Below are 25,239 nucleotides of genomic sequence, written 5' to 3'. Positions count from 1 at the left end.
TTTCACAGTCACAAATGGCAACAAAAGTTCCACTGCACTGCAACAGATTCTCAATGAGCTGATGAAAATATAAACACATCATTTGCAATACTTAAGGCGGAAGCCAAATGTGTCAGTGTGATAATTGATGGATTTTAAAACATATGTTGCAAAAATTCCTGAGATTAATATGAAAAATTTGAAAAGTTAAATCATGAAAAAATTAGGGATCCAATTCAGTTGTATTGATGATTATAGGACAAAGATTCTATTGTGAGTATTAAAATGGAGTGCCACCAAATCATGATATATATATTGTCATAGAGTCAAAGAAAAATGCAACTTGGAAACAGACCCTTCAGCACACCTCATCTGGTCTGACAATCAGCCACCCATTTATGTTCATTCTATGTCTGCTCATCCTATATTCTTATATTAATCCTACTTTAAACTTATTTTGGAGTGCAAAACTTCAGACCATGAGGATTATAATGAGCCGAGATTCTAAATAAAGTTTTGTTGTGGAGGGTTGTGGATTATGTGCAGGCAGTTAAGAATTGATTTTGACATCATGTTCAGCACAGACATTGCAGACAGAAAGGTGTGTTCTTTTGCTGTCCTGTTCTGCGTTCTATGCTCTAAAAGGGCAAATGTTGCACCTTTTGTGATTGCAATGACATAGGAAATGAAATGAAACAAGAAAGAATGGTGGAAATGGAAGGGTGGATTCAGCAGTTGTGAAGGGAATGGTGTTTTTGGAATGCCAGAAGGGAGGGGAAGTGAAAGGTTTGCCTGCAGGTGGAATTCTGCTCAAGGTACTTTCTTACGGCACTTTTCCATTCAACTGAATACATTGCAACACCTGTCCTTTCATCTCTTCCCAGATCATCATAGGGACCCAAAAGCAGTCCTTCCAGTGAAACAGCGATTCACTTGCATATCTTATAATGCAGTGCATCACACCTGGTGCTCACAATGTGGTATTCCCCACAATGGAGGAACAGGAATCCTTTGCTGTACTTTATACTGTCCACAAGGGGCAGCACAGTGGTGCAGATTGCGGTTCCGTGGCATAGTGGTACCTGTCCATGATTATGCTGCTTGCCTTGCTGAGGCAGTGTCTGGTATAAATGGAGTCAATGGGAAGTTGGTTTGTGTGATGGTCTGGGCTGCGTCCACAATTCGCTGCGATTTCTTGCGGTCTTGGATGGAGCTGTTCCCAAACCAAGCAGTGATGCATCCACATAAAAGGCTTTCTTTGGTGCATCTGTAGAAGTTGGTGAGAGTTGTAGTAGACATGCCAAACTTCCTATGCGTTCAAAGGAAGTAGAGGCGTTAGTGGGCGTTGGTGTGAACATGATCTATATTCCTCCATTATGCTTCAATCTGTTGCTTCTTTTCTATTCTGCTTCTTACCACTGGTTAATCACTGGCTAACCTTGACAATTCTGTTTAGCATGCTATGAAAGGTTCATTTACTCTTTCCCTTTCTGAAGCTTAATAACATTGCTTTCTCACTCTTACTGTTCTGGTGCAGGGTCTTTGCAATGTCCTAGATCTGAAATGTTGACTCTATTTCTTCACCCACCGATGTTGCAAGACCTGCTGTAGAGCTTCCAGCTCTTTGTATTTTCATTTCACAATTTATGTATGTTTGCCAGCAGTAAAATCATTTTCTGAACATTCTCAATGATATATTTCAACACTGCGGTGAAAACACACATTTTTACTTTGTTTTTTTTGATGTGGCAGCCATTGCACCTTTTGTGGGACTGAATTGTGTCCTTTGATGGTGGTATGTTAACATGAAAAATTGAAGCACTAGGACTCCATTTGTATCTGTAATTCCCAATGCATTCATAAGAGTCATGAGCCAAGCAATGAACTGCCTTTGGAAGGAGCTCATTCCATCTATGCAACTATGATTTATCAAAATAAGAGACTGAAGTTAAGCTGCAAGCAAGTCCCTTAATGTTCATGCATATTTTAATTATCCATTGATCTTGTGTTCCTTTTGACGAATATTCATGTGCATTTTCCAGAACCGATGGAAATTTCGTTCTGCCATTTATTGTAGTGGAAAGAACTCTGAACATGGTTTGTCAGGAGGCCCTCTCCAGCAGCAGGGGGTATGGGGAGAAGGCAGGAATGGGGTACTGATTGAGAATGATCAGCCATGATCACATTGAATGGTGGTACAGGCTCGAAGGGCCGAATGGCCTACTCCTGCATCTATTGTCTATTGTATTTAGCGTATGTGATGCTCAATATCCCAGTACTAAAGTCAAATACTTGCTGGAATGGCCATGGTATCTGGAGAAGGGTTCAAAATGAATTGGCGGGGAATGTTGTGTTGAAACTAAATATTTTTTAATACTTTCTCACATTTGGATGTTACACAAAGAGTACACAATGGCAACTTAAATATTTAATCATCGATATCATGTTACCGTCTGCTGTTATAAAGGCAACTATGATGTAATCTTATTCATTATTGAAGTAGAACGTTTTCAGGATCAGCACCAGTTATATTCTCCTTCACACCGTTGCATGGTGTTGAGAGCGCTCAACGTGTGAAATACCTACTGACATCAAGGGGAAATCGACTTGCAGATTTTCAGCTGGCTCAAAGAGGATTTTATTTGAAACCAAAACAATGTGAACTTCATTCTTCGATGGAAAACTCTGTGCTCAATGGCATAATGAAGACAGAAGGAGAACACCGGCAGAAAAAAGTCAGGTTTCGGATATCTTCTGCGAACAGTGGAAGGGTGCTGAAAGAAGTGTACACCGACGGAGACCTGGTGGGCTTGCAAGTGCCTGAATGTGCCAGCATTTCCAAGGGCGAGCGATGCAGCGCTCACATTGAAGTGAATGGATGGAACGAGCAGCGATTCCCCCTGGAAAATGATGGCAGTGACAGTGAATGTGATGACATGCTTCTGCTGGCCGGTAACACAAAGGACAGAGGAATCTACAGAAAGAGAATTAATATCTTGAGTAAAAACGGCACAGTGAGAGGAGTCAAACACAAAGTCAGTGCCGGACAGGTACTTTTCAGTAACTTGTCAAATGGTGCTGTTCAGGTATGTCGCTAAGAATATAAAGATTGCTCTAATTGGCTGTTGCTTCCTGTAATGTTAATTAATGCCTGGCATCTAATATTTATTTAAATGTGTAATGTCAATATATTCATTATCATACAGTAATCTTAATGATGTTATCAAGAATCTTATAAATTAGCAGGAAAAGTGAGGTGGTGCCAGTATCTAATAACACCCATGCATTAGATTTAATGTGGAGTTATTCTGGGACACGATGGTCATAATTAGGTCAATGGGTTTCAAGCTTGTTGCTTACTCCTCTTCTGAACAGTGCATGGCTGTGTCAGGAATCCAAGCAGAGCACCAGCACAAGTAAATTCCTTTTGTGTTTTGTTGTAGTAAACACATGATGTAACAATGTCAAAGGTCATCTGCGGTTAGAACACCGTATTGACGATTGAGACAACAGGAAATTGATGTTGGTAAATATCTTGCAAGTGAATTTCCATTTGACAAATTTTGGATAGGTCAATATCTTGTATCCTTTTATTTACAGAGGGTATTTGTTTTCAGTTTGAAACAATACTTTTACTTTGTTCTGAAAGGACTCATTGTATTAGAAAGGCAGCTGTTCAATTTTGTTTTGTGACCGTGGCTGACCTTATAATATCTATATCATGTAGATAAGCTTCTGTAAATTGTATTTACTCGCCGGGTCATTTGTGATGAAAGGCATTTTCTCCTGTTAAATGTAATTGATATTTCCCTGTCATATGATTTTCCAATCCTCAATTTACGTCGATAGGTTTGGAAGTTCAATTTATAAATAGTAATTATTTCAGGATTCAGGATTCAGGATATCTTTATTTGTCATCCAAAAAACAAGTTATTTGGACGAAATTTAGTCACCCACAGTCCAACAATAAAAGCAGTAAAATAAGCAAATTACACAACCCCAACCAACACAAAAAAAAGAAACATCCATCACAGTGAGTCTCCTCCAGTCCCCTCCTCACTGTGATGGAAGGCCAGAATGTCTTTTCTCTTCCCCTGCCGTCTTCTCCCGCGGTCAGGCTGGTGTCGTTGCCACGTTCCAGGCCTCGCCGGACGGTGAAAGGTCCACGGCGGGCCGACCCAAGCCCCATGATCCGGGGCGGGTGAACACGCTGCCGCTGCACGTCGGGGCGGTCATGGCTCCCGACATTGAAGCCCCCGCCGAGCAGAGAAAAATCCCGCGGCCTATTTCAGGCCGCGCCGGACGGTGAAGGGTCCGCGGCGGGCCGACCCAAGCCCCGCAATCCGGGGCGGGCGAACACGCTGCCGCTGCCGGTGCTCCCGATGTTGACATCCACGCGGCCTGAGCCTAAGGCGAGTCGCAGCCGCTCCCGCAGCCTCCGAGGACGGCCGGCTCCGCTGATGGTGAGTCCGGTCCGCGGGCTCTGCGAACCAGAGCCCTGGAGGCCGCCAGCTCCAGGAGTTGGGCCGATGGTAGGCCGCAGCAGGAACGGAGACCCGACCCAGAAAACAAAGGTCGGGTCTCCGTTCAGAAGGGACAAATTACAATTTTACAGTTCCCCCCTCCCCCCCACATACACACATAGTACACAACCACAAAAACACGTCATCACATCTACAATTAAGACAAAAAAAACCAACAAAAACACAAAGACAAACGGACCGCAGGTAAGCCGCAGCTGCTAGGGCAGCGCCGCCATTTTGCTTCCAGTTGTTTAGCTTCCAGCCGCATGAACGGATCTCAATAAATACATTGTCCTTTTTTTAATACTATCCTTTTGCCACAGTTTATAACTCTTGCAAGCACAGCAGAGGGATGTTTAGCCACTGCAAAATGTGATATATAAATACATAGCTGTTATTGCATGGAAACGGGCCTCTTCGCCAAATAGGTCCATCTTCACACAATCTTTTCCACATTCGCTTTACTTTATCAGTATAAATTTTCTCTTTCTCCCTCAGAAACATGGGTGGTTTCATCTTAAATGCATTAAAGCTTTTCGCTCCAACCAATCCATTGGGTAGCAGCTTCCACATCCACTCCACTTTTCCACTTATTGGGTTTCCTTCCTGAGAAACAAAGCCCAGTTTCCAGTTTTAACAGAAAAAAGGAATAGGTGATGTTTTGGGTCAAGACCCTTCTTCAGACTGAGAGTCAGGGGAAAGTGAAACGAGAGCATAGACTATTTTCTAAATGGGGAGAGAATCCAGAAAATGGAGGTGGAAAGGGACTTGGGAGTGCTGGTGGGGGATTCCCAAATAGTTCATCTGCGAGCTGAATCGGTAGTAAAGAAGACAAACGCAATGATAGCATTTATTTCAAGAGGGTCAGAATATAAAGACTGGGATGTAATGCTGAGGCTCTATAAGGCACTGGTCAGGCCGCATTTGGAGTATTGTGAGCAATTTTGGGCACCATATCTGAGGAAGGATGTGCTGGCCCTGGAGAGGGTCCAGAGGAAGATTACAAGAATGATCCCAGGAATGAGTGGGTTAAATAACGAAGAGTGTTTGACGGCACTGAGCATGTACTCGCTGGAGTTTAGAAGAATGAGGGGGGGGCCTCATTGAAACGTACCGAATTGTGAAAGGCTTGAATAGAGTGGAGTGGAAGTGGAGAGGATGTTTCCACTAGTGGGATATTCTAGGACTAGAGGTCATAGCTTCAGAATTAAAGGACGTTCCTTTAGGAAGGAGATGAGAAGGAATTTCTTTAGTCAGAGGGTAGTGAATCTGTGGAATTCTTTGCCACAGAAGGTTGTGGAGGCCAAGTCAATGGATATTTTTAAAGCAGAGATAGATAGATTCATGATTAGTACTGGTATCAGGGGATTATGGGGAGAAGGCAGGAGAATGGGGTGAGGAGGGAAAGATAGATCAGTCATGATTGAATGACCCAGAGTAGACTTGATGGGCCAAATAGCCTAATTCTGCTCCTATTACGTATGACTTTATGACCTTATGAGAGATATAGATGGTGATATAGAGAGATATAGAAAAAATAAATGAAGGAATTGTTACTTTTTTGCATATCTTTCATTCATTTCTTCTGTCTCTCTTTTTCACCGTCTATATATCTTGTTTCCATTTCCCATGACTCTTAGGCTAAAGAAGGGTCTTGACCTGAAACATCACCTATTCCTTTTCTCTGGAGATGCTGTCTGACCCACTGAGTTACTCCAGCTTTTCATGTCTATCTTCAGTTTAAACCAGCATCTGTAGTTCCTTCCTATACATTTCAGTTTTTATGGGTCTGTTAACCTGAACTACTATTTCTAATGGAGGCACAAGAAACTGCAGATGGTGGAATCTTGAAGAAAAAAAAGTGCTGGATGAACTCAGCAGGTCAGATAGCATCTGTGGAGTGAAATGGACAGATAAGGTTTTGGGGTTTTCTCTTCATCTGTCCATTTCGCTCTACAAATGCTGTCTGGCCTGCTGAGTCCTTTCATCACTTTGTTATTTGGTAGTTCATTTAGAGATACAGTGGTAACAGGCCCCTTGACACACCGAGTCCATGCTGACCAGCGATCCCCGCACATTAACACTGTCCGACACACAATAGGGACAATTGTTACATACACCAAGCCAATTAACCTACATACCTGTACGTCTTGGAGTGTGGGAGGAAACCGAAGATCTTGGAGAAAACCCAAGCAGCTCACGGGGAGAACGTGCAAACTCCGTACAGACAGCACCCATAGTCGGGATCGAACCCGGGTCTCCGGCGCTGCAAGCGCTGTAAGGCAGCAACTCTACCACTGCGCCACCCTGGTGGTATTCCTAATGATTTGTGCATTTGTGCACCATATTTCTCTCATACCTATTCTGCGTTAGACACATACATTTCAAAGAGTGGGTGGCCGCCATTTGTTCCATCAAATACAAATAAGTATCAGCCTTTAGTTTCCGTTTAGTTTATTGTCACGAGGTACAGTGAAAAGCTTTTTGTTGCCTGCTGACCAGTCGGCAGAAAGACAATGTATGATTACAATCGATCCATTTACACTGTATGATAACATGATAAGGGAATAACGTTAACTGCAAGGTAAAGCTAGCAAAATCCGATCAAGGATGGTCTGAGGGTCACCAAAGAGGTAGATAGTAGTTCAGCACTGCTCCCTGGTTGTGGTAGGATGATTCAGTTGCCTGATAACAGCTGGGAAGAAACTATATCCTGAATCTGGTGGTGTTTGTTTTCACACTTCTTTAACCTTTGACTGATGGTAGAGGGGAGAAGAGGGAGTGGCTAGGGAGCGACTCACCCTTGATTATGCTGCTGGCCTTGCCGAGGCAGTGTGAGGTATAAATAGAGTCAATAGGAGGGTGGTTGGTTTGTGTGATGGTCTGGGCTGCGTCTACAATTCGCTGCAATTTCTTGCTGTCTTGGTCTTGTAAGCTGTTCCCAAAGCATCTGTAGAAGTTGGTGAGAATTTTGGAGGACATGCCAAACTTCCTAAGCCTTCTAAGGAAGTTGAAGCATTGGTGTGCTTTCTTAGTCGTTGCTTCAATATGGTTGGTCCAGGAGAAGTTGTTGGTGATATCGATTCCTAGGAATTAAATGTTTTCAACCATCTCTACTTCGGCGCTGTAAATGCAAACTGGGGTATGTTCCTGAAGTCGATCATTATCTCCTTTGTCTTGCTGACATTGAGAGAAAGGTTGTTGTCTCGACACCAGGACACGAGGTTCTCAATCTCCTTCCTGTTCTCCGTCTCATCATTATTTGATATCTGGCCCACAACGGTGGTGTTCTCTGCGAATTTGAAAAGTGAATTAGATTTGTACGTGGCTGTACAGTCGTGGATGTAGAAGGAGTAAAGAAGGCAGCTGAGAATACATCCTTGCAGAGCCCCCGTGTTGAGGATTATCGTGGAGGATAATTTGTCCCCTATCCTCACTGATTGGGGTCCGCTGGTCAGGAAGTTGAGGATCCAGTTGCAGAGATGAGTGCTGACACCAAATCCCGCTTGTTAGGTGATAAGCCTGGATGGTATAAGTGCAATACCAACTCGTATTTCTCACTGGTCCTTTGATAACAGTTCTTTTCTCCTCCACCCAACCTGCTGGTGATCCCATTTTAAATTGGGGACTCAGTTCCCTGGACCAGAATTCTGTGGAACTTTTCAAGCATAATCATTTAATTTACCTTTGCTCATTTTCATTCAGTAGAAGCACAATTACATCTTTAACCTTGTCTGCTTTCATCAGATCATGCAGTATTAACTCTTTAAAACATTTTTGTTACTTTAGTAACAAAAGTATTAAAGACATGTATTTACACCAAAATAGACAGTTAAGATCAGCAGGGCCAGTGGGCTGAGGATGGACTAATGGAGTTTAATTCAGACAGAACACAGAACATAGAAGAGTACAGCAGAAGAACAGGCCTTTCGGCCCACAATGACTGTGCTGAACATGATGCCAAGACTATCTCTTAGCTACCTGCGCATAATCCATATCCCTGCAAACATCCGAAGCAACATGTCTATGTTTATATTCAAATCAATTATATATATCATAAATAACAGAGGTCGCAGCACAGATCCCAGTGGAACTCCACTGTTCACAGACTATGGTCTTTCCAGATAAGTATGCAATATTGCATTTTGTAAAGTCAAACCAAGGCAGGACATTCACAGTGAATGGTAGGATCTTGGGGAATGTTGTAGAGCAGAGGGATCGAGGACAAATATTTCGTTCCCTGAAAGTGGCATTAATGATAGAGTGATGGTGAAGGCTTTTGGTATGCTGGCCTTCATTGGCCAGGGAATTGAGAATAGAAGTTGGGACATTATATTACAATAATTCAAGATGTTGCACTTGGAGTATCGTATTTGATTTTGAACACCCTGCCATAAAATAGATGCCATTAAGTTAGAAAGAGTTCAGAAAAGATTTATGAGGATGTTGCCTGGGCTGGAGGGGCTGAGTAACAGTAAGAGGTTGGCCCGGCTAGGACTTTATTCCTGAGAGTGCAGGAGACTGATGGCTCACCTAAAAGAAGTGTATAAAATCATGTGGAATAGGTAGGGTGAATGCACAGAATTCTTTACCCAGTGTACTGGAATCAAGAACTAGAGGGCATAGGATTAAAGTGAAAGGGGAATGATTTAATAGGGAGTACCTGAGGGGAAACTTTCTTAATAGAGGTCGGTGGGCAGATGTAATGAGCTGCCAGAGGGCTGCATTGTGGCGCAACGGTGGAGTTGCTGCCTCACAGCACCAGGGTTCGATCCTGACTACGGCTGGTGTCCTTACGGAGTTTGTATGTTCTCTCCCGTGATTGTGTGGGTTTTCCCCGGGTGCACCAGTTTCCTCCCACATTCCAAATATGTATAGGTTTGTAGGCTAATTGGCTTCAGTAAAGATTGTAAATTGACCCTAGTCAGTAGGATAGTGCTAGCATATGGGGATCGCTGGTCGGCACGGATTCGGTTGATCGAAGGGCCTGTTTCCACATTGTATCTCTAATCTAAACTAAATTAAAGGAAGTAGTTAAGGTAGATACAATAATATTATGTAATAAATTCCAATAGTAAATTTCACTTTCATTATGTTTTGTCCATTTGCCAAGTACCAATGGAAGTCAATCTATTGTCACTCTGATACATCTGTAATATGTTATACTTTGTTTTTAACAATTCTCAACATAATTATTTGCAAATGCACGAAATGAGACGATACGATACAGTACGATACGAAAAAAAGTTATTCATCCCCGGAGTGAGATTGGTCTGCCAACAGTCACAGCACACAACAAGGTACACGAAGAAGTTGAAAGTAAAATTAAATTAAAAGTGAAATAAGGAAAAAGACAAGCAACTGTTGGCTGGCTGCCATATGCACAGCGCCTTAACTAGAACGAACGTACAAACGAACAAACGAACAAACGAACGCAGGCTTATCCCCTGGATAGTGGATTCTAAAACTAGTGTGTCCCCTCCCTCCCCCCATGCAGGGTCCCCATCATCTTCCACTCCCCCCCTCATGCCTATCGACCGCTGATTACGGGTCGATTGCAAGGCCCCACCGCCACCGAGGCTCCAGCTGCTGCCGAGGCCCCGCTGCCGCTGAGGCCCCACCACCGCTGAGGCTCCCGTTGCCTCCCAGGCTCATGCTGCCGCCGAGGCCCCACCTCCACCTCGGTAGCGGTGGGGTCTTGCAATCGACCCGCAATCAGCGGTCGATGGGCGTGAGGGGGGGAGGGGAAGACGAAGGGGACCCGGTGTGGGGGGAGGGTGGGGTGACACTAGACTTAGAATCCACTATCTAGGGGATAAGCCTGCGAGTCACCCATCACCGCTGCCACTGAGGCTTCTTTGGCCCAAACAGGCCTCGCCACCCGGCTTCTCCACAATTCTCTGGGAGGCCTGTGGGGCAAGTCGGGCCTACCGAGGTGCGTTCCGGTCGATGGCACGGTTCTTCAGCGGGTGGATCGGGTCCGCGCGGCTTGCTGGGACACCCCGGAGATTACGTTAATCCTTGCCACATGTGTCCTATTGAAATGCTACCACTCACTTAACTAGTTGTCAGTTGAATCGTACTTCATAATAATACTTCTGACTTCAACTGAAACATTTTGTGAAACACTTCATTGATACATTTCTAAAGATCTAGTGCAGGACTGGAATTTTGAATACCTTTCATGATTCTGAGCCTTACTCATATTTTCATATATTAGAACATCCTAGACACATCACCCATGAAATACAACTATTCATTGGCACACAGGGTTCAAACACCGGTGGTGGTGGACAGTAACCAGGGAACAGCGGCCAAAGGGACAAGGGTGGCAAATATGAAATAGTCGCAATGGATGATTGGGGTCTTGTCCTACCTTTTCCATAACATGAAAAATCACCTCATTAATTTATTCCATTGACATTATTCGCTGCATCATTTACAGAATCAAAGAGACCTCACATCCACACGTATTCGATCCTGAAAAGAATTTAAAGCCAAAATTTGAAATTACTAACATAATTACTTAATATAATGCAAAAGAATTCAATCTAAACGCAATCATATTTGTATAGAAAATGATTTCCAAGGAAATTAACATTTTGTCATGGAAAATGAAAAAGAAAAGATTTTACTATTAGTTTGTAAATGAACCACTTAATGTAATTTTGGTAAACATTAACAATTGAAATTTATAATGTTCAAAATAAAATTTCAAACAGAATATTTGATAAAAACCTAATCAAATTTGCCCTTTAAATTGTCCTTTGTGTTTTTTATTCACACTTTCATTCAAAATCTAAGGTTCAAAGGCAGGGCTTTAATCGAACAGTTTTGCTCACAGTATTAGGTAGAACATTTAATCATATTTATAATTATTTTATGTATGTTCAGTTCGCATAATTTCTGAACTTACAATTCATACATCAACAGGAAGGATAGAAGGATTTGATTTGCTCATCTTTCGAGAACTTGACAATTTTTTGATTTTTCCTAAAGAAAAGTGAGGCAATATTATGAAGTTAGAAACCAAAGTATTACAAAAAATGATTGTATATTTACAAAAACCATCTACCCAGTTTCTTCCCAGCTGTTATCAGGCAACGGAATCATCCTACCACAACCAGAGAGCAGTGCTGAACTACTATCTACCTATTTGATGACCCTCAGACTATCCTTGATCAGACTTTGCTGGCTTTACCTTGCATGAAACGTTATTCCCTTATCATCTATCTATACACTGTAAATGGATCGATTGTAATCATGTATTGTTTTTCTGCTGACTGGTTAGCATGCAACAAAAAGCATTTCACTCTACCTCGGTACACATGACAATAAACTAAACTGAACAGAACTAAGAAATGAACTACCTCCAAAGCAGATATGTGAATGACCGACATCTCTTTGACTAGAAGCTTTATGACTGCATTGCATTTCCAGCGACTTGTGCTTCAGAGTATATTACAATGGTGGGATTTCCAGAAGTCACATTTAAATGCTTTGGGCAAATATGAGATTTTGCTGGATATGCCCCAGCATAAAGAAAAATAATAACTTGGATTTTAAAGGCAGCAGCATTATTTAACTGGAAGATATAGTCACAGACAGTTAGCCTACAACCCAATAGTATGAGCATGTAATTATCCAATTTTAGGTATCTAACCAACAAACAACCCACCCCCATCTTCTTCCTTCTCTTCACTGTGTCCCACTTGCTACCTGGATGCACATCTATTGCTGCTTTTCCCCTCCTCCCCCTCTGTCCTTTTCCACCTATATTGCTTCCTTTTCACATTTCATACATTCTCTCTGTATCTCCTTATCTCACCAGCTTTTGTCTTTTCATCGGTGACCTCTGTCCAACCATCTGCCAAAGCTCCCCTCACCTGTATCCACCTATTACTTGCCAGGCTTTGTCCCGCCCCACTTCTCTACCAGCTTTCTCACCCTACTGCAATCAGTCTGAAGAAGGGTCCCGACCTGAAATGTCAGGTGTCCATGTTCTCCAGAGATGTTGCTTGACCCACTGAGTTACTCCTGCACTTTGTAAAACAGTATCTGCAGTTCTTTGTATCTAGAGAAAGGCAGACAGTTTCGTATATTTGGTTGATTTTAGAGATACAGCATGGAAACAGGCCCTTTTGCCCACCGAGCCCACACCGACCAGCGATCACTGCACATCAACACTATCCTACACACACTAGGGCCAATTTACATTTATACCAAACCAATTAACCTACAAACCTGTACGTCTGGTGATCTTTGTTTATTTCCAGGATGTGTATCTGCAGACATTCCAACCATATTTGGAACATGCTTTTATTGATTTTTTATTGCGTTAAATGCCGTGAGTGTTGTTCACAACGACCTAAGGAAGTTTGGCATGTCCCCAATAACCATCACCAACTTCTACAGATGTGCCCTAGAAAGCATCTTATGACTTGCATCAGCCTGGTTTGGGAACAGCTCCATCCAAGACAGCAAGACATTGCAGAGAGTTGTGGATGTAGCCCAGACCATGACGCAAACCAACCTCCCTTCCATTGACTTCATCTACACTTCATGATGCCTCAGCAAGGTCACCAGCATAGTCAAAGACCAATCTCACCCCAGTCACTCCAGCCTTTCCCTTCTCTCATCAGGCAAGAAATACCGAGGTTTGAAAACACCAACCTCCAGATTCACGGACTGTTTCTCCTCAGCAGGAATGAGGCAAATCAGCTAGAGAGCAGTCCTGACATCCCATCTACCTCATTGGGGACCTTTGAAGTATCTTTAATAGGACTTTTTTTGGACTTTAATGTATACCTTGCACCTAATGTTGTATCATTATTCTTTTTCTGTGCACTGTCGGTGGCTTGAGTGTACATATACATGTGTAGTCTTTACCCTGGCTGGATAGCACGCAAACAGAAGCCTTTCAGTGTACCACGGTACAATTGACAATAATAAAGCAATCTAAACTAAACTAAAAGCTCCATTCTTCCTCAATTAAGTTTATGCCTCTGCTTAGGTTAGATGGCGAGAGCAATCTACTGTAAATAGATGTCTAGGCTGAATTGCAGTCCAGATTGGAAAAAAACAAGCAAGCATGATGGTATTATTTTTGTGAAACCGTGGCTGGAGAAATGAAAAGTGTGAGTACAGGGAGTGTGCACATAAGAATGACAAGGGGCGAGTATCCTGATTGGGAGGCTTCTCGTTAATCCCAGCAAAGGAGCCAATCTCAATCTATGAAAAGTGTTGGAAGGATCTGCAGATATTGGTTTAAACCAAAGATAGACATGAGGCAAGTAGGGTCTTGCAGCGAGGAGGCCATAGTGTATACTTTGACCCCATCTTGGAAGATAGCTTGCCATCTGCTAAATGCTGCAACAATTCCTTCAATGGTTTTAACGTTTCGATAGTCAGAGATTTAAAAAAACCTATCTAAGAGACTCATGAAAAATGCATTAACTATTGACAATTAATATAAGTAATATACTTAAGATAGACACAAAAAGCTAGAGTAACTCAGCGGGTCAGACAGCATCTCTGGAGGAAAGGAAGAAGGGTCTGTTCCCAAAACGTCACCTGTTCCTTTTCTCCAGAGATGCTGTCTGACCCGCTGAGTTACTCCAGCATTTTGTGTCTATCTTCTATGAAAAGTGTTTTTACTGGGTGAATGGGGGTAAGATGTGGGAATGGGGTGGTAGTGGTGGAAGTTGGGCTATGCAGTGTGAAACAATATTTTCACCATAAAGTCTGATATTTTAATGGAATTCTCTATCAAATCCTTAAGCAACTATATTATTTTTTTCAATTCCATTAAATAAACTTGAACTTGCCCCATTTGGATGAATGAAGCTTGTACTAGGAATCAAAGTCACAAAGATAGGAGCTTGCAGGAGAATTGTGCATCTGAATGACTCTTGGAGGCAAGTTGAAATTTGCATGAAATTGACATTACTGAGACTTTATCAGGTGCAAGGAAAACCAAAAAAGAATTATGTTTGCATTGGAACAGAATCACAGGCAGAGATTAATATTTGTATTTCTGTGCATTGCAATAATTGTTATTCAGGAGCAGAGAAAAATCATCTTTTCTATTTAAATTTCAGTCACTCAACACTTACTGAATACAGTTAATAAATCTAGTCTATTTCTGACAAAAACGGATATTAAACCTTTTTCATCTCTTGAAATTATTATTCAAAATGTTCAAGATAAGTTTTCATTTTTGAAATGTATTTTTGTTAATGCCTATGATATAAACATAGTGTGCATGCCAGGAGTACAAATTGGGAAAGTGAACACCTCGGACATAACTATCCACCACTAATCTTAATGACAGTTTACTATAACTGCATTGACAGCTTAGCAGATAATGGGGAAAAGGGCTTCCTTATGGTACTTGGGAAGACCAAGGAGCCTCGGAGTGTTATGTATCTGTAGAACTCTCTTCTTCAAAGTACAGTGGTTTTCAAGGTAGAGGTACGTAGATACGATAAATAAGGAGATGAAAGGTTAATGTAGATAGACAGGCATGCTGCAAAATATACAAAGTTCCACCTTGCATACTGCTGGTGACAATATGTATGCTCATATATACGTTTATGAAATAGATGGAGTTGAAATTGCAGATAGGAATATGATCCATATTGGAATTTGATGACTGAGAAGAAGTCAAGAATAGTTTTGTTTGCATTCTTATTTTCCATAGGTCTGTTCGACCCTGCATAACACCCACCCAGCCACCAGTTAATGGACCAGCAGTCAAATCATATTATGAAGCGAAAACCAGTAAATCCAGTGATTGTGGTTTAGCACCAAAAACATGAATTATGTCAGGTTGTTGGAAAACCCTGCTGGTTCAACAATGTCCTTCCGAGGATGGAAAATGCCACCACTATCTGGATCAATCTCTGTGTGACTCATATCCTAAGCTATTTAATACACTGTTAATGCGTAATGGAGTGGCCTAGTCATCCAGCTAATTGCAACGTATCACATAAAAATAAAGAAGAAACATAAATAACATTTTCATAAGATCATAAGTGATAGGAGCAGAATTAGGCCATTCAGCCCATTGTCTACTCTGCCATTCAATCATGGCTGATCTATCTCCCTCCTAGCCCCATTCTGCCTTCTCCCCATAATCTCTGATATTTTGGGAGGTGTTTTTGAAAGCTTTCACACAGCTTCTGTGTCAGCAGGGAACATTAGTGAAGCTAATGTGTGTAGGAGTCAAAGAGAACGCCTCACCAATGGCAGGTATGACTGCTGACACAAATGAAGATGGTCCTAGTTTTCAGATAGTAATCATCGTGGTCTCATTACATCATTGCAGGAGTGCTTAGGGAAGAGTTAACTTTGTCTGCACCTTGTGGCGTCTCTCTCTCTCTCTCTCTCTCTCTCTCTCTCTCTCTCTCTCTCTCTCTCTCTCTCTCTCTCTCTCTCTCTCTCTCTCTCTCTCTCTCTCTCTCTCTCTCTCTCTCTCTCTCTCTCTCTCTCTCTCTCTCTCTCTCTCTCTCTCTCTCTCTCTCTCTCTCTCTCTCTCTCTCTCTCTCTCTCTCTCTCTCTCTCTCTCTCTCTCCCTCTCTCCCTCTCTCCCTATCTCCCTCTCCCCCTCTCCCCCTCTCCCCCTCTCCCCCTCTCCCTCTCTTCCTCTCTTCCTCTCTTCCTCTCTTCCTCTCTCTCTTCCTCTTCCTCCCTCTCTTCCTCCCTCGCTTCCTCCCTCTCTCCCTCTCCCTCTCTTCCTTCCTCTCTTCCTCTTTTCCTCCCTCTCTCTCTTCGTTCTTCTCTCCCTCTTCCTGCCTCTCTCCCTCTCTTCCTCCCTGTTCCTCCCTCTTCCTCCCTCCCTCTTTCCCTCTTTCCCTCTCTCCCTATCTCCCTCTCTCCGAACAATCCTCAGCTGGTTCAGTTGTTACTTGCTCTCCATCCTAAGATCAGGAGTGGATACTGTTGGTGATTCATGTGTTCACTGCCTCTGATAATAGAGCAGCCAATGCTAACTTACAAAGGAAACTTGATCACATCCACTCTTGGCTGCGACACAGCTGTACAGCTTGTTGCCAGGTAACGATTGTCGAGAACAATAGAAAGCTCAAACCTCTTCCTTTAATGTTATTATTGAAGGCAGAACCATCCATCCATTAACCATGGATTTAAATGGACCAACACAGTGGCGCAATGGTAGAGTTGCTGCCTTACAAGACCCGGGTTCGATCCCGACTACGGGTGCTGTCTGTACGGAGTTTGTGCGTTCTCCCCGTGGGTTTTCCCGAAGATCTTCGGTTTCCTCCCACACTCCAAAGATCTACAGGTATGTAGGTTAATTGGCTTGGTGTATGTATAAATTGTTCCTAATGTGTGTAGGGTAGTGTTAATGTGTGGGGGTCGCTGGTTGGCACGGATCCTGTGGGCTGAATGGGCTGTTTCCGCGCTGCATCTATAAACTAAAGTAAACTAATATAATAATTTTAACCACAGCTACATGAACAAAGCAAAGCCTGTATCCTCTGCACCTTCTGATTGAAAGTATCTCTAACAACTACAAGGACAGAGCCGCCTCATCAGTGCTTAATAGTCAACTTCCATCAACGTTACATTTGACCAGTGCTAAGAAAAATATGAGCTGGAATGCTGCAGGATCACCATTCTTATATCAGGATCATCACATGTTCCTCCTAATTCTAATTGTCCCAACTTCAATATATATCACTGTTAGAATGTTATTAGTGATCAGAATCTTGGAAGTCCCTGCCTGGACTTTACTTGAGGAATTACTTGGAATGAAACAGTTTAAGAAGAAGGACTATTGTCACAACTAAAGATTGGTCCTGTTATTAGTTTATTATTGACACTTATACTAAGATACTGCAAACAAATTTGGTTTGGGTGCTATCCAGGCAAATAATACCATAAATGAATACTTCAGGTAGTGGAAAAGAGAAAATAAACAGATTGTAGGGTATCATGTCACAGCAGTCGAGAATGTGCAGAGAAATAAAAATGCCACGGGCACAATGAAGTAGATTGGAAGATCAGGAATACATTCTTAGCAAAAGAGAGGACCATTGAAGAGTCTGACAACAGTAGCAAAGAAGCTGTTCTTCAATCTGGTGATACATGCTTTCAAGCTTTTATATGTTCTGCCTGAGAAAAGAGGGGAGAAGTGAGAAGGACAGAGTGTGAATGGTCTTTGATTATGGTAGCAACTTTTCTGAGGGAGTGTGATGGGTAGATGGTGTTGATAGGAGGGAGGCTGGTCTTGCAATGGATTGGGCAATTTGTATTTCTTTACCTTTGTCACCTGCGATCCAAAGATATGGGGGGGGGGGGGGACAGTTGGCCGATTCGGACACCCTAAAGTTCCAAAGTTTCCCTGCAAACCTTTGAAGAGTCTGCACCCCTCGCCTTGGAGTTCTCACAGCAATCCCATATTCCACACCACATTCTGAATGCTCCACAACCCCAGACCAATCCCAAATACTCCCAGGTTATGTTTGTGTTTCTAGCATAATACAAATGTGCTTATGAAATCCATTCTTCTTCTTGAACAGTGATTTCGGTGAGTGATTTGTAATTAATTGCAATGATATTCATGGTATCTCAAAGCCAATTTGATTTGTAAGTTATTCTTCCATGCGGGGATTGTTCACTCATTATGCATGCAATATTTCTTGTCTGTTGACTACTATATTGGTAATTGGTTCCGACCTTGAAACATGCACTGAAATATTATGGTCATGAACGAGGGATCTCTGCAAATTTCTCCTAATTCCTACCTCTGTCTATTTTTGTGCTGGGTGGATATTTGAATGTGTGATAGCCACAACCTGAACAGCTGGGTAACTCATTGGCTGATAAATATAAGTGCAACCACTAACCAGCACTCCGTGTAAGCTTGACTAGAAACTGGCAACAACAAAAAATTGTTGAAATAATTAAAAATTAAATTTCATTTTTCAGATAGATAGATTCTTGATTAGTACGGGCGTCAGGGGTATAGAGAGAAGGCAGGAGAATGGGGTTGGGGGGAGAGATAGATCAGCCAAGATTGAATGGCAGAGTAGACTTTATAGGCTGAATAGCCAAATTCTACTCCTATCACTTGTGAACCTTATTTTTCTTAAATGCCCCTTTGATTATGTTCTTTCCAGTCCCTTATCCACTGAGCTTCAAAGTGCTTTGTGAATCCAACCAGTAAGTTATGGATTAATTGATTAAATGCATTAAGCATTTAATGCATTCATGTCACGATAGGCACAGAAAGTAAAAGATGAATCAAACTCATTCATCTTCTTTTATCCTTGGTCCACATCATTAATCCAGAAAACATGAGGTTACTTTTTTTTGGAATGGATGTTCTTTTTTTGCACATTTCATTAGCTGATTTAAATATGATTAATTTTCTCATCCACTCAATTCTCTGAACAGTCTTCTCTGAAAATAATACATAGTGCAATAACTTGCGGATGCAATGGCCTAAATTTCTCCCCTCATTGGCTCTGTTAAAAAAGACGGCAAAGTGTCAGGCAGGTAAGAGCTGGAGCTGGAAGTCCAATTAATTGTAAGGCTCTGTGCCAGCTATATAATATTAATTTAAACTGTTATGCGCACTTAGATGACTTAAAATCAGGCAACTGTAAATAACTACAAGTTTCATTTCAAGTTATTAAAACATCTGTTTAAAATAACACTTGGCCATTGATTTGCCTTTCCTTCGGTTTCTGATTTACGTGCTCAGTGTTGGCATTTGCAAAATACCAGAAGCGCAAGCTTGAGTGAATTGAAGGTCACTTTGCAGAAAGACGCAGGGGCTGCGAAACCCCACGAGGAGAAGGGGGTGGTGCAACCAGGCACAAGGACATGGAGCCTGCCCCAGCCTCTATTGCTTATTCTACCAGACTGAGGGAAAGCAGCAAGGGAGCTCTTTGTTTGCAGGGAATCGAGGCAGTGGAGACCCCACCTTGGAGCCTTTGCAGTTTAGAGATACAGCGCAGAAACAGGCTCTTCGGCCCACCAAGTCTGCAGCAACCAGCGATCACCCCATACACTAGCACTATCCTACACACAAGGGACAATTTACAATTTACAGAAACCAATTAACCTACAAACCTGTATGCCTTTGGAATGTGGGAGGAAACTGGAGCACCGGTGAAAACCCACGTGGTCACAGGGAGAATGTACAAACTCCGTACAGAAAGCACCCATAGTCAGGATCGAACCTGGATCTCTGACGCTGTAAGGCAGCAACTTTACCGTTGTACCACTGTGCCGCCACTGTGCTGCCCTGCACCACGGTTTAGAGATTGGGACATCCAATGTTGTTCTAGGGTAGCTGAGTATTATGAGCATGGCGGGGTAGGGAACAGGGAAATCCAAATTCCCGACATCTATATTGTGGTTAGCCGCCTTATCAATGAGGAGGCCAAATGCAAATTCTCCTATTGTGCCTTGACTTCGGTTCAGGACCTGAAGGTGTGCTACTCCTTTCATTTAACTGAGAAAGGTTTACAATCTTACATCTGGCAAGTGTTCAAGTATTCCCTAAAAATTAGATTATTCAAATAATATAATTTTTAAATCGTAAAATGTTTCTTCTGTTTCATTCACATTATGTGGATACAAATACTCTATATCTGAAGATTGAGGCGAGATAGTGAATCCCTTTATTTCACCTTTCATGTTTTAACTCAGCGATCAAACCTATTAAAATATCTAATTATTTCTTAAATATATATATTATCCTATTTACCGGTACTTGTATCATCTGCTGACCAGCACCTGTGGAAAGAGGTCTCAACCACATGACATGCCTGGTATTTGTGCCCTTCTTAGAGTTATAGAGTCATAAAGTCATAGAGTTGTACAGCACGGAAACACAGACTCATTTGCCCATCACATCTATGCTGACCAGCATGCCTACCTATACCAATCCCACTAGGCTGCATTAATTGCATATTCCTCCACGCTTTTACCATTCAGGAGTCTATCCAGATACCTCTTTGGTGTTGTTAGCGTTCCTGCCTCCATTGGTCATTCCAGATATCAACTGCTCTACGTGGAGCAATGTACCCATCAGATCCCCTTTAAATTTTCTTCCTCTCACTTCAAACCTATGCTCTCTAGTTTTAGATAACCTTCCCCTGGGAAAAAAAACTGTGACCTTTAGGATGGAGATGAGGTGGAATTTCTTTAGCCAGTGGGTGGAGAATCTGTGGAATTCATTGCCACAGTCGGTTGTGGAGACCAGGATATTGGATATATTTTATGCAGAGATTGTTTAGCTCTTGATAGGAAGGGTGGCTAGGGTATGGGGAGAAGGCAGGAGAATGGGGTTGAGAGTGAAAAATAGATCAGCGCTGATTGAATGGCAGAGTAGACATGATGGGCCAAATGGCCTAATTCTGCTCCTATGTCTTATGGTCTATCTATTCCATCGATGCCTCTCGCAACTTTATATACCTCATGTGCCTTTAAGAACTAACTGCACACCAACAAGGAAAATATTGCTACCCCACCAGGCAACAGGTATAGAAGTGTGAAAACTTCCACCTCCCGATTCAGGGACAGTTTCTTTCCAGTTCTTATCAGGCAGCTGAATCATCCTACCACAACCAGAGATAGTGCTGAACTACAATCTACCTCATTGATGACCCTCTGACTATCCTTGATCAGCTTTGCTGGCTTTACCTTGCACTAAACATTATGCCCTTATCATGTATTTATACACTGCAAATGACTCGATTGTAATTATGTTTCGTCTTTCTGCTGACTGGTTAGCACGCAACAAAAGCTTTTCACTGAACATTGGTACATGTGACAATAAACTAAACTGAACTAAACTGAACTGATAAAGAAATGCTGCACTAATCAAATGAGTCAAATATATTGCAGACTAAATCTTGGGTTCTAATCACTATGCCAAAAAACTCTTACAGGAGATAGCAGAAAATAATATTTTATGAGTATCCACATAGAAAACTCCAGACAGAATGTATTAGAGAGCTGGGAAGTGAAAGTACTCAGTGCTTTTAAAAAAGAGAGATAAAACAAGTTAATTGATTTATCACTGTTTAGCTTAGCATTAATTCTAAGAAAGAACCAAAGAATCTTTACTGAAAGATCAGATAAGCAAACATTGTGGGACAGTAAATATAATAAAAGTAAAGTCAACATAGATTTCTAAAAAGCAATTTCTTAGTCAACATTAAGTTGTTTGAAGAAATAAGATGTGGTGAATCTCTAGAATTCTTCATAGGGAGAGTAGTGGGGTCTAGAAACAGAAACATAGAAAATAGGTGCAGGAGTAGGCCATTCGGCCCTTGGAGCCAGCACCAATATGATCATGGCTGATCATCCAATATCAGTTCCCCCATATCCCTTGATTCTGTTAGCCCTAAGAACTATACCTTACCCTCTATTGAAAACATCCAATGAATTGGCCTCTACTGCCTTCTGTGGTAACCTTCCCAGGGTAAGGTTATCTAACTCAGCGGGTCAGGTAGCATCACTGGAGAAATAGGATGGATGATGTTTTGGGTTGGGACTCTTCTTCAGACAGTCTGAAGAAGAGTCCTGGCCCGAAATGTCACCAATCCTTTTTCTTCAGAAATGCTTCCTGACCTATGATAATGTTGGTGATGTGCTGTCCATAGGCTTTGAGGAGACTTTGGAAAGATATAACAACATACCTTCTTGGTCAAGTTGGCAGTTGCAAGCTGGTTTGAAATTAGAGAACATGGGACATCTAAGGAAGAAAATGTTCTTTGTGGCAGAGTATGTACAGATGTGTTGTGTGGATCTGTGATTGGACCATTGCTGTTTAGTACATTCAAATATGATTTGTCTTCTGAAATTGGAGGTACGGTTTCAAAATCTGCAGATATTTCAAATTACCGACGTGGAAACATATTAGCATTCCTTTACTGTTGCTTGGTGAAAATCGTGGCGCTTGCTTCATGGGGCTATTTTCACCAGGACTGTGGTGGATTATGTAGGTGGTTCAAAACTAGCTTGTCAAAAGAGATTAGGATGCAAAATAAGCACTGATCTTGTCAATAAAGTCAACTTCTCACGAGTGACTCAAAATAATAGATATGGATAATGATATAAAATCTTGCATTAAATCATGGGAATATATACGAGCTAGTATAGAGTGAGTTGATAATTGGCAAAATGTTTGAAAGCAGTAATATAAATTGATCAAAAATAGTAACACAAATTGATCATAAATTGATCGATGTGATCAAAGAAAATATGGCTCTAGAAATGCCCAGTATCCTTTGGTGGGTTAGTTTACAGGTTCTGCATTGGGCCAATGGGTACTTGGTTCATGAGCCCAACACCTGTAAGTCCATAAAGTACAAGGTGCTATCTCCAACCTACAATATGGTGGTGTCGTGAATAAATTACTGGATTTGTAACATAGAAATGTGAGTTTAAATCTCACCATGCAGCTGAGGAATTTAAATCCAATAATCTGGACTTTTGTAAGATGAGTCTCAGTGAGTGATGACCATGAAATACCAGTTGTCGTTTAAAAACTGATCTCACTCACCAATACCCTTTCTGGGTATGTCTGATATCCTGACCTGGTCTGGTTTACAATGTGATCCCAGACATACAACAATGTGGTTGCATTTCATAACTGCTATGTAAAAGTAATAAACAAAATAAGCTTGATGGACCATACAGACTTGACCTGGGTTCTCAATTCAGATGTATCAAATTCTCAGTCAAAGAAATATTAACCCAGTTAATCCTGCAAACTCCTTCTCACAAATATCTGAGAGCTGCTGTTTGATATAAATCATCTTCACAGATTCCTTCATTTGAGGCCTGAGTACATCCAGTCTCTTACTGACTGGACAGTGTCACCAGAGTTGGTGGTGGTACTGTGTTTTCAGGTGGGAATGAGTGGCCCTGAGAAGTCTCAATTTGACTACAGACCTCATGAAATCAGGTGAAAATTGGCAAAGAAGCCACCTTCCGATTGCCACCTATCGTCCTGCTTTAGCTGATGAATCAGTGCTGCCTTGTATTGAACAAAATTTGGAAGTAGTAAAAGGAGTAAAATACACTCTGGGGGGAGAACTTCAATATCTGACATTCCTTTGTTAACACCTTTGCAAGCTGAGCCCTGAAATGCTGCAACAGCCAGTGAGTGAACTAACACAAAGGATTATCTACTTGATCATCAATCTCTCCGAGGCAGATGCATATATCCTTAATACCAGTGATAGAAATGACAACTGCATGTTGCTTATAAAGTCAAAGTGTCGACTTTGCTCACGCCATGGATATTCTCTGCCACATTGTGTGGCACTACAGCTGTGCTGAATTACATAAACTCAAAACACATTGAGCGACTGAAAACTGGGCATTCATGAGATGCTGTGGGCCATGGGCAGAAATAAATAAACTTGTCACCTTGAGAACTGGTGCATCTCTAACTGTACTATTACAGTCAAACCATTGGATCGATCCTTTTTTGACGAGGAGTCCAGAAAGTCCTGCAGGGAACAACAGCTGATGCAACTAATAGTGGGCACAAATCTGGTGAAGCTAAAGGAGCACGGTCGAGCATGTACTCGACATAACTAAGTAGTCCCATAATTTCATAAGTTCCAGCAGCAAAATTGGACCTTTCGGCATATCAAGTCTGCTCTGCCATTCAATAGTCATAGAGTCATAGAGTGATACAGTGTGGAAACAGGCCCTTCGGCCCAGCTTGCCCACACCGGCCCAGCTTGCCCAACATGTCCCAGCTACACTAGTCCCACTTGGCTGCGCTTGGTCCATATCCCTCCAAACCTGTCCTATCCATGTACCTGTCCAACTGTTTCTTAAAAGTTGGGATAGTCCCAGTCTCAACTACCTCCTCTGGCAGCTTTTTCCATACACCCACCACCCTTTCTGTGAAAAAGTTACCCCTTGGATTCCTATTATATCTTTTCCCCTTCACCTTGAACCAATGTCCTCTGGTTCTCGATTCCCCAACTCTGGGCAAGAGACTCTGTGCATCTACCCGATCTATTCCTCTCATGATTTTGTACACCTCTATAAGATCACCCCTCATCCTCCTGTGGTCCAAGGAATAGAGACCAAGCCTATTCAACCTCTCCCTATAGCTCACACCCTCTAGTCCTGGCAACATCCTCGTAAATCTTTTTTGAGCCCTTTCAAGCTTGACAATATCTGTCCCATAACACGGTGCCTAGAACTGAACACAATACTCTAAATGTGGTCTCACCAACATCTTATACAACTGCAACATGACCTCCCAACTTCTATACTCAATATTCTGACAGATGGCCAATGTGTCAAAAGCCTTTTTGACCACCGTATCTACCTACGACTCGACCTTCAAAGAACCATGAACCTGCACTCCTAGAACCCTCTGCTCTACAACACTCCCCAGAGGCCTTCCATTTACTGTGTAGGCCTTGCCTTTGTTAGACGTCCCAAAATGCAACACGTCACACTTCTCTGTATTAAATTTCATCAACCATTCCTCAGTCCATCTGGCCAATCGATCCATATCCTGCTGCAATCATTCACAACCATCTTCACTATCTGCAAAACCACCTCACTTTTGTATCACCAGCAAACTTGCTATTCTTGTCCTGTATGTTCTCATCCAAATCATTGATGTAGATGACAAACAGTAACAGGCCATGCACTGAACCCTGAGGCATAACACTAGTGCCTCCAGTCCGAGAAGCAACCTTCAACCATCACCCTCAGC

The 25,239-nt window shown here is 42.1% G+C and overlaps 1 protein-coding gene across 1 annotated transcript in view; it reads left to right on the top strand.

Moving 5' to 3' along the window:
• The first annotated feature begins 2,654 nt into the window (after nt 1–2,654).
• Nucleotides 2,655–25,239, top strand: part of grxcr1a (glutaredoxin and cysteine rich domain containing 1 a) — a 56,183-nt gene continuing 33,598 nt past the window's right edge. The window contains exon 1 of the mRNA XM_078410628.1: nt 2,655–3,065. Coding sequence (XP_078266754.1) covers nt 2,655–3,065 — 411 coding nt within the window. The remainder of the gene's footprint in view (nt 3,066–25,239) is intronic.

This window comes from Rhinoraja longicauda, chromosome 1 (assembly GCF_053455715.1).
Source record: "Rhinoraja longicauda isolate Sanriku21f chromosome 1, sRhiLon1.1, whole genome shotgun sequence".
Taxonomy (NCBI): Eukaryota; Metazoa; Chordata; class Chondrichthyes; order Rajiformes; family Arhynchobatidae; genus Rhinoraja; species Rhinoraja longicauda.
Note: the sequence above shows the minus strand (reverse complement) of the source record. Positions and strands in the feature narration are given on the sequence as shown.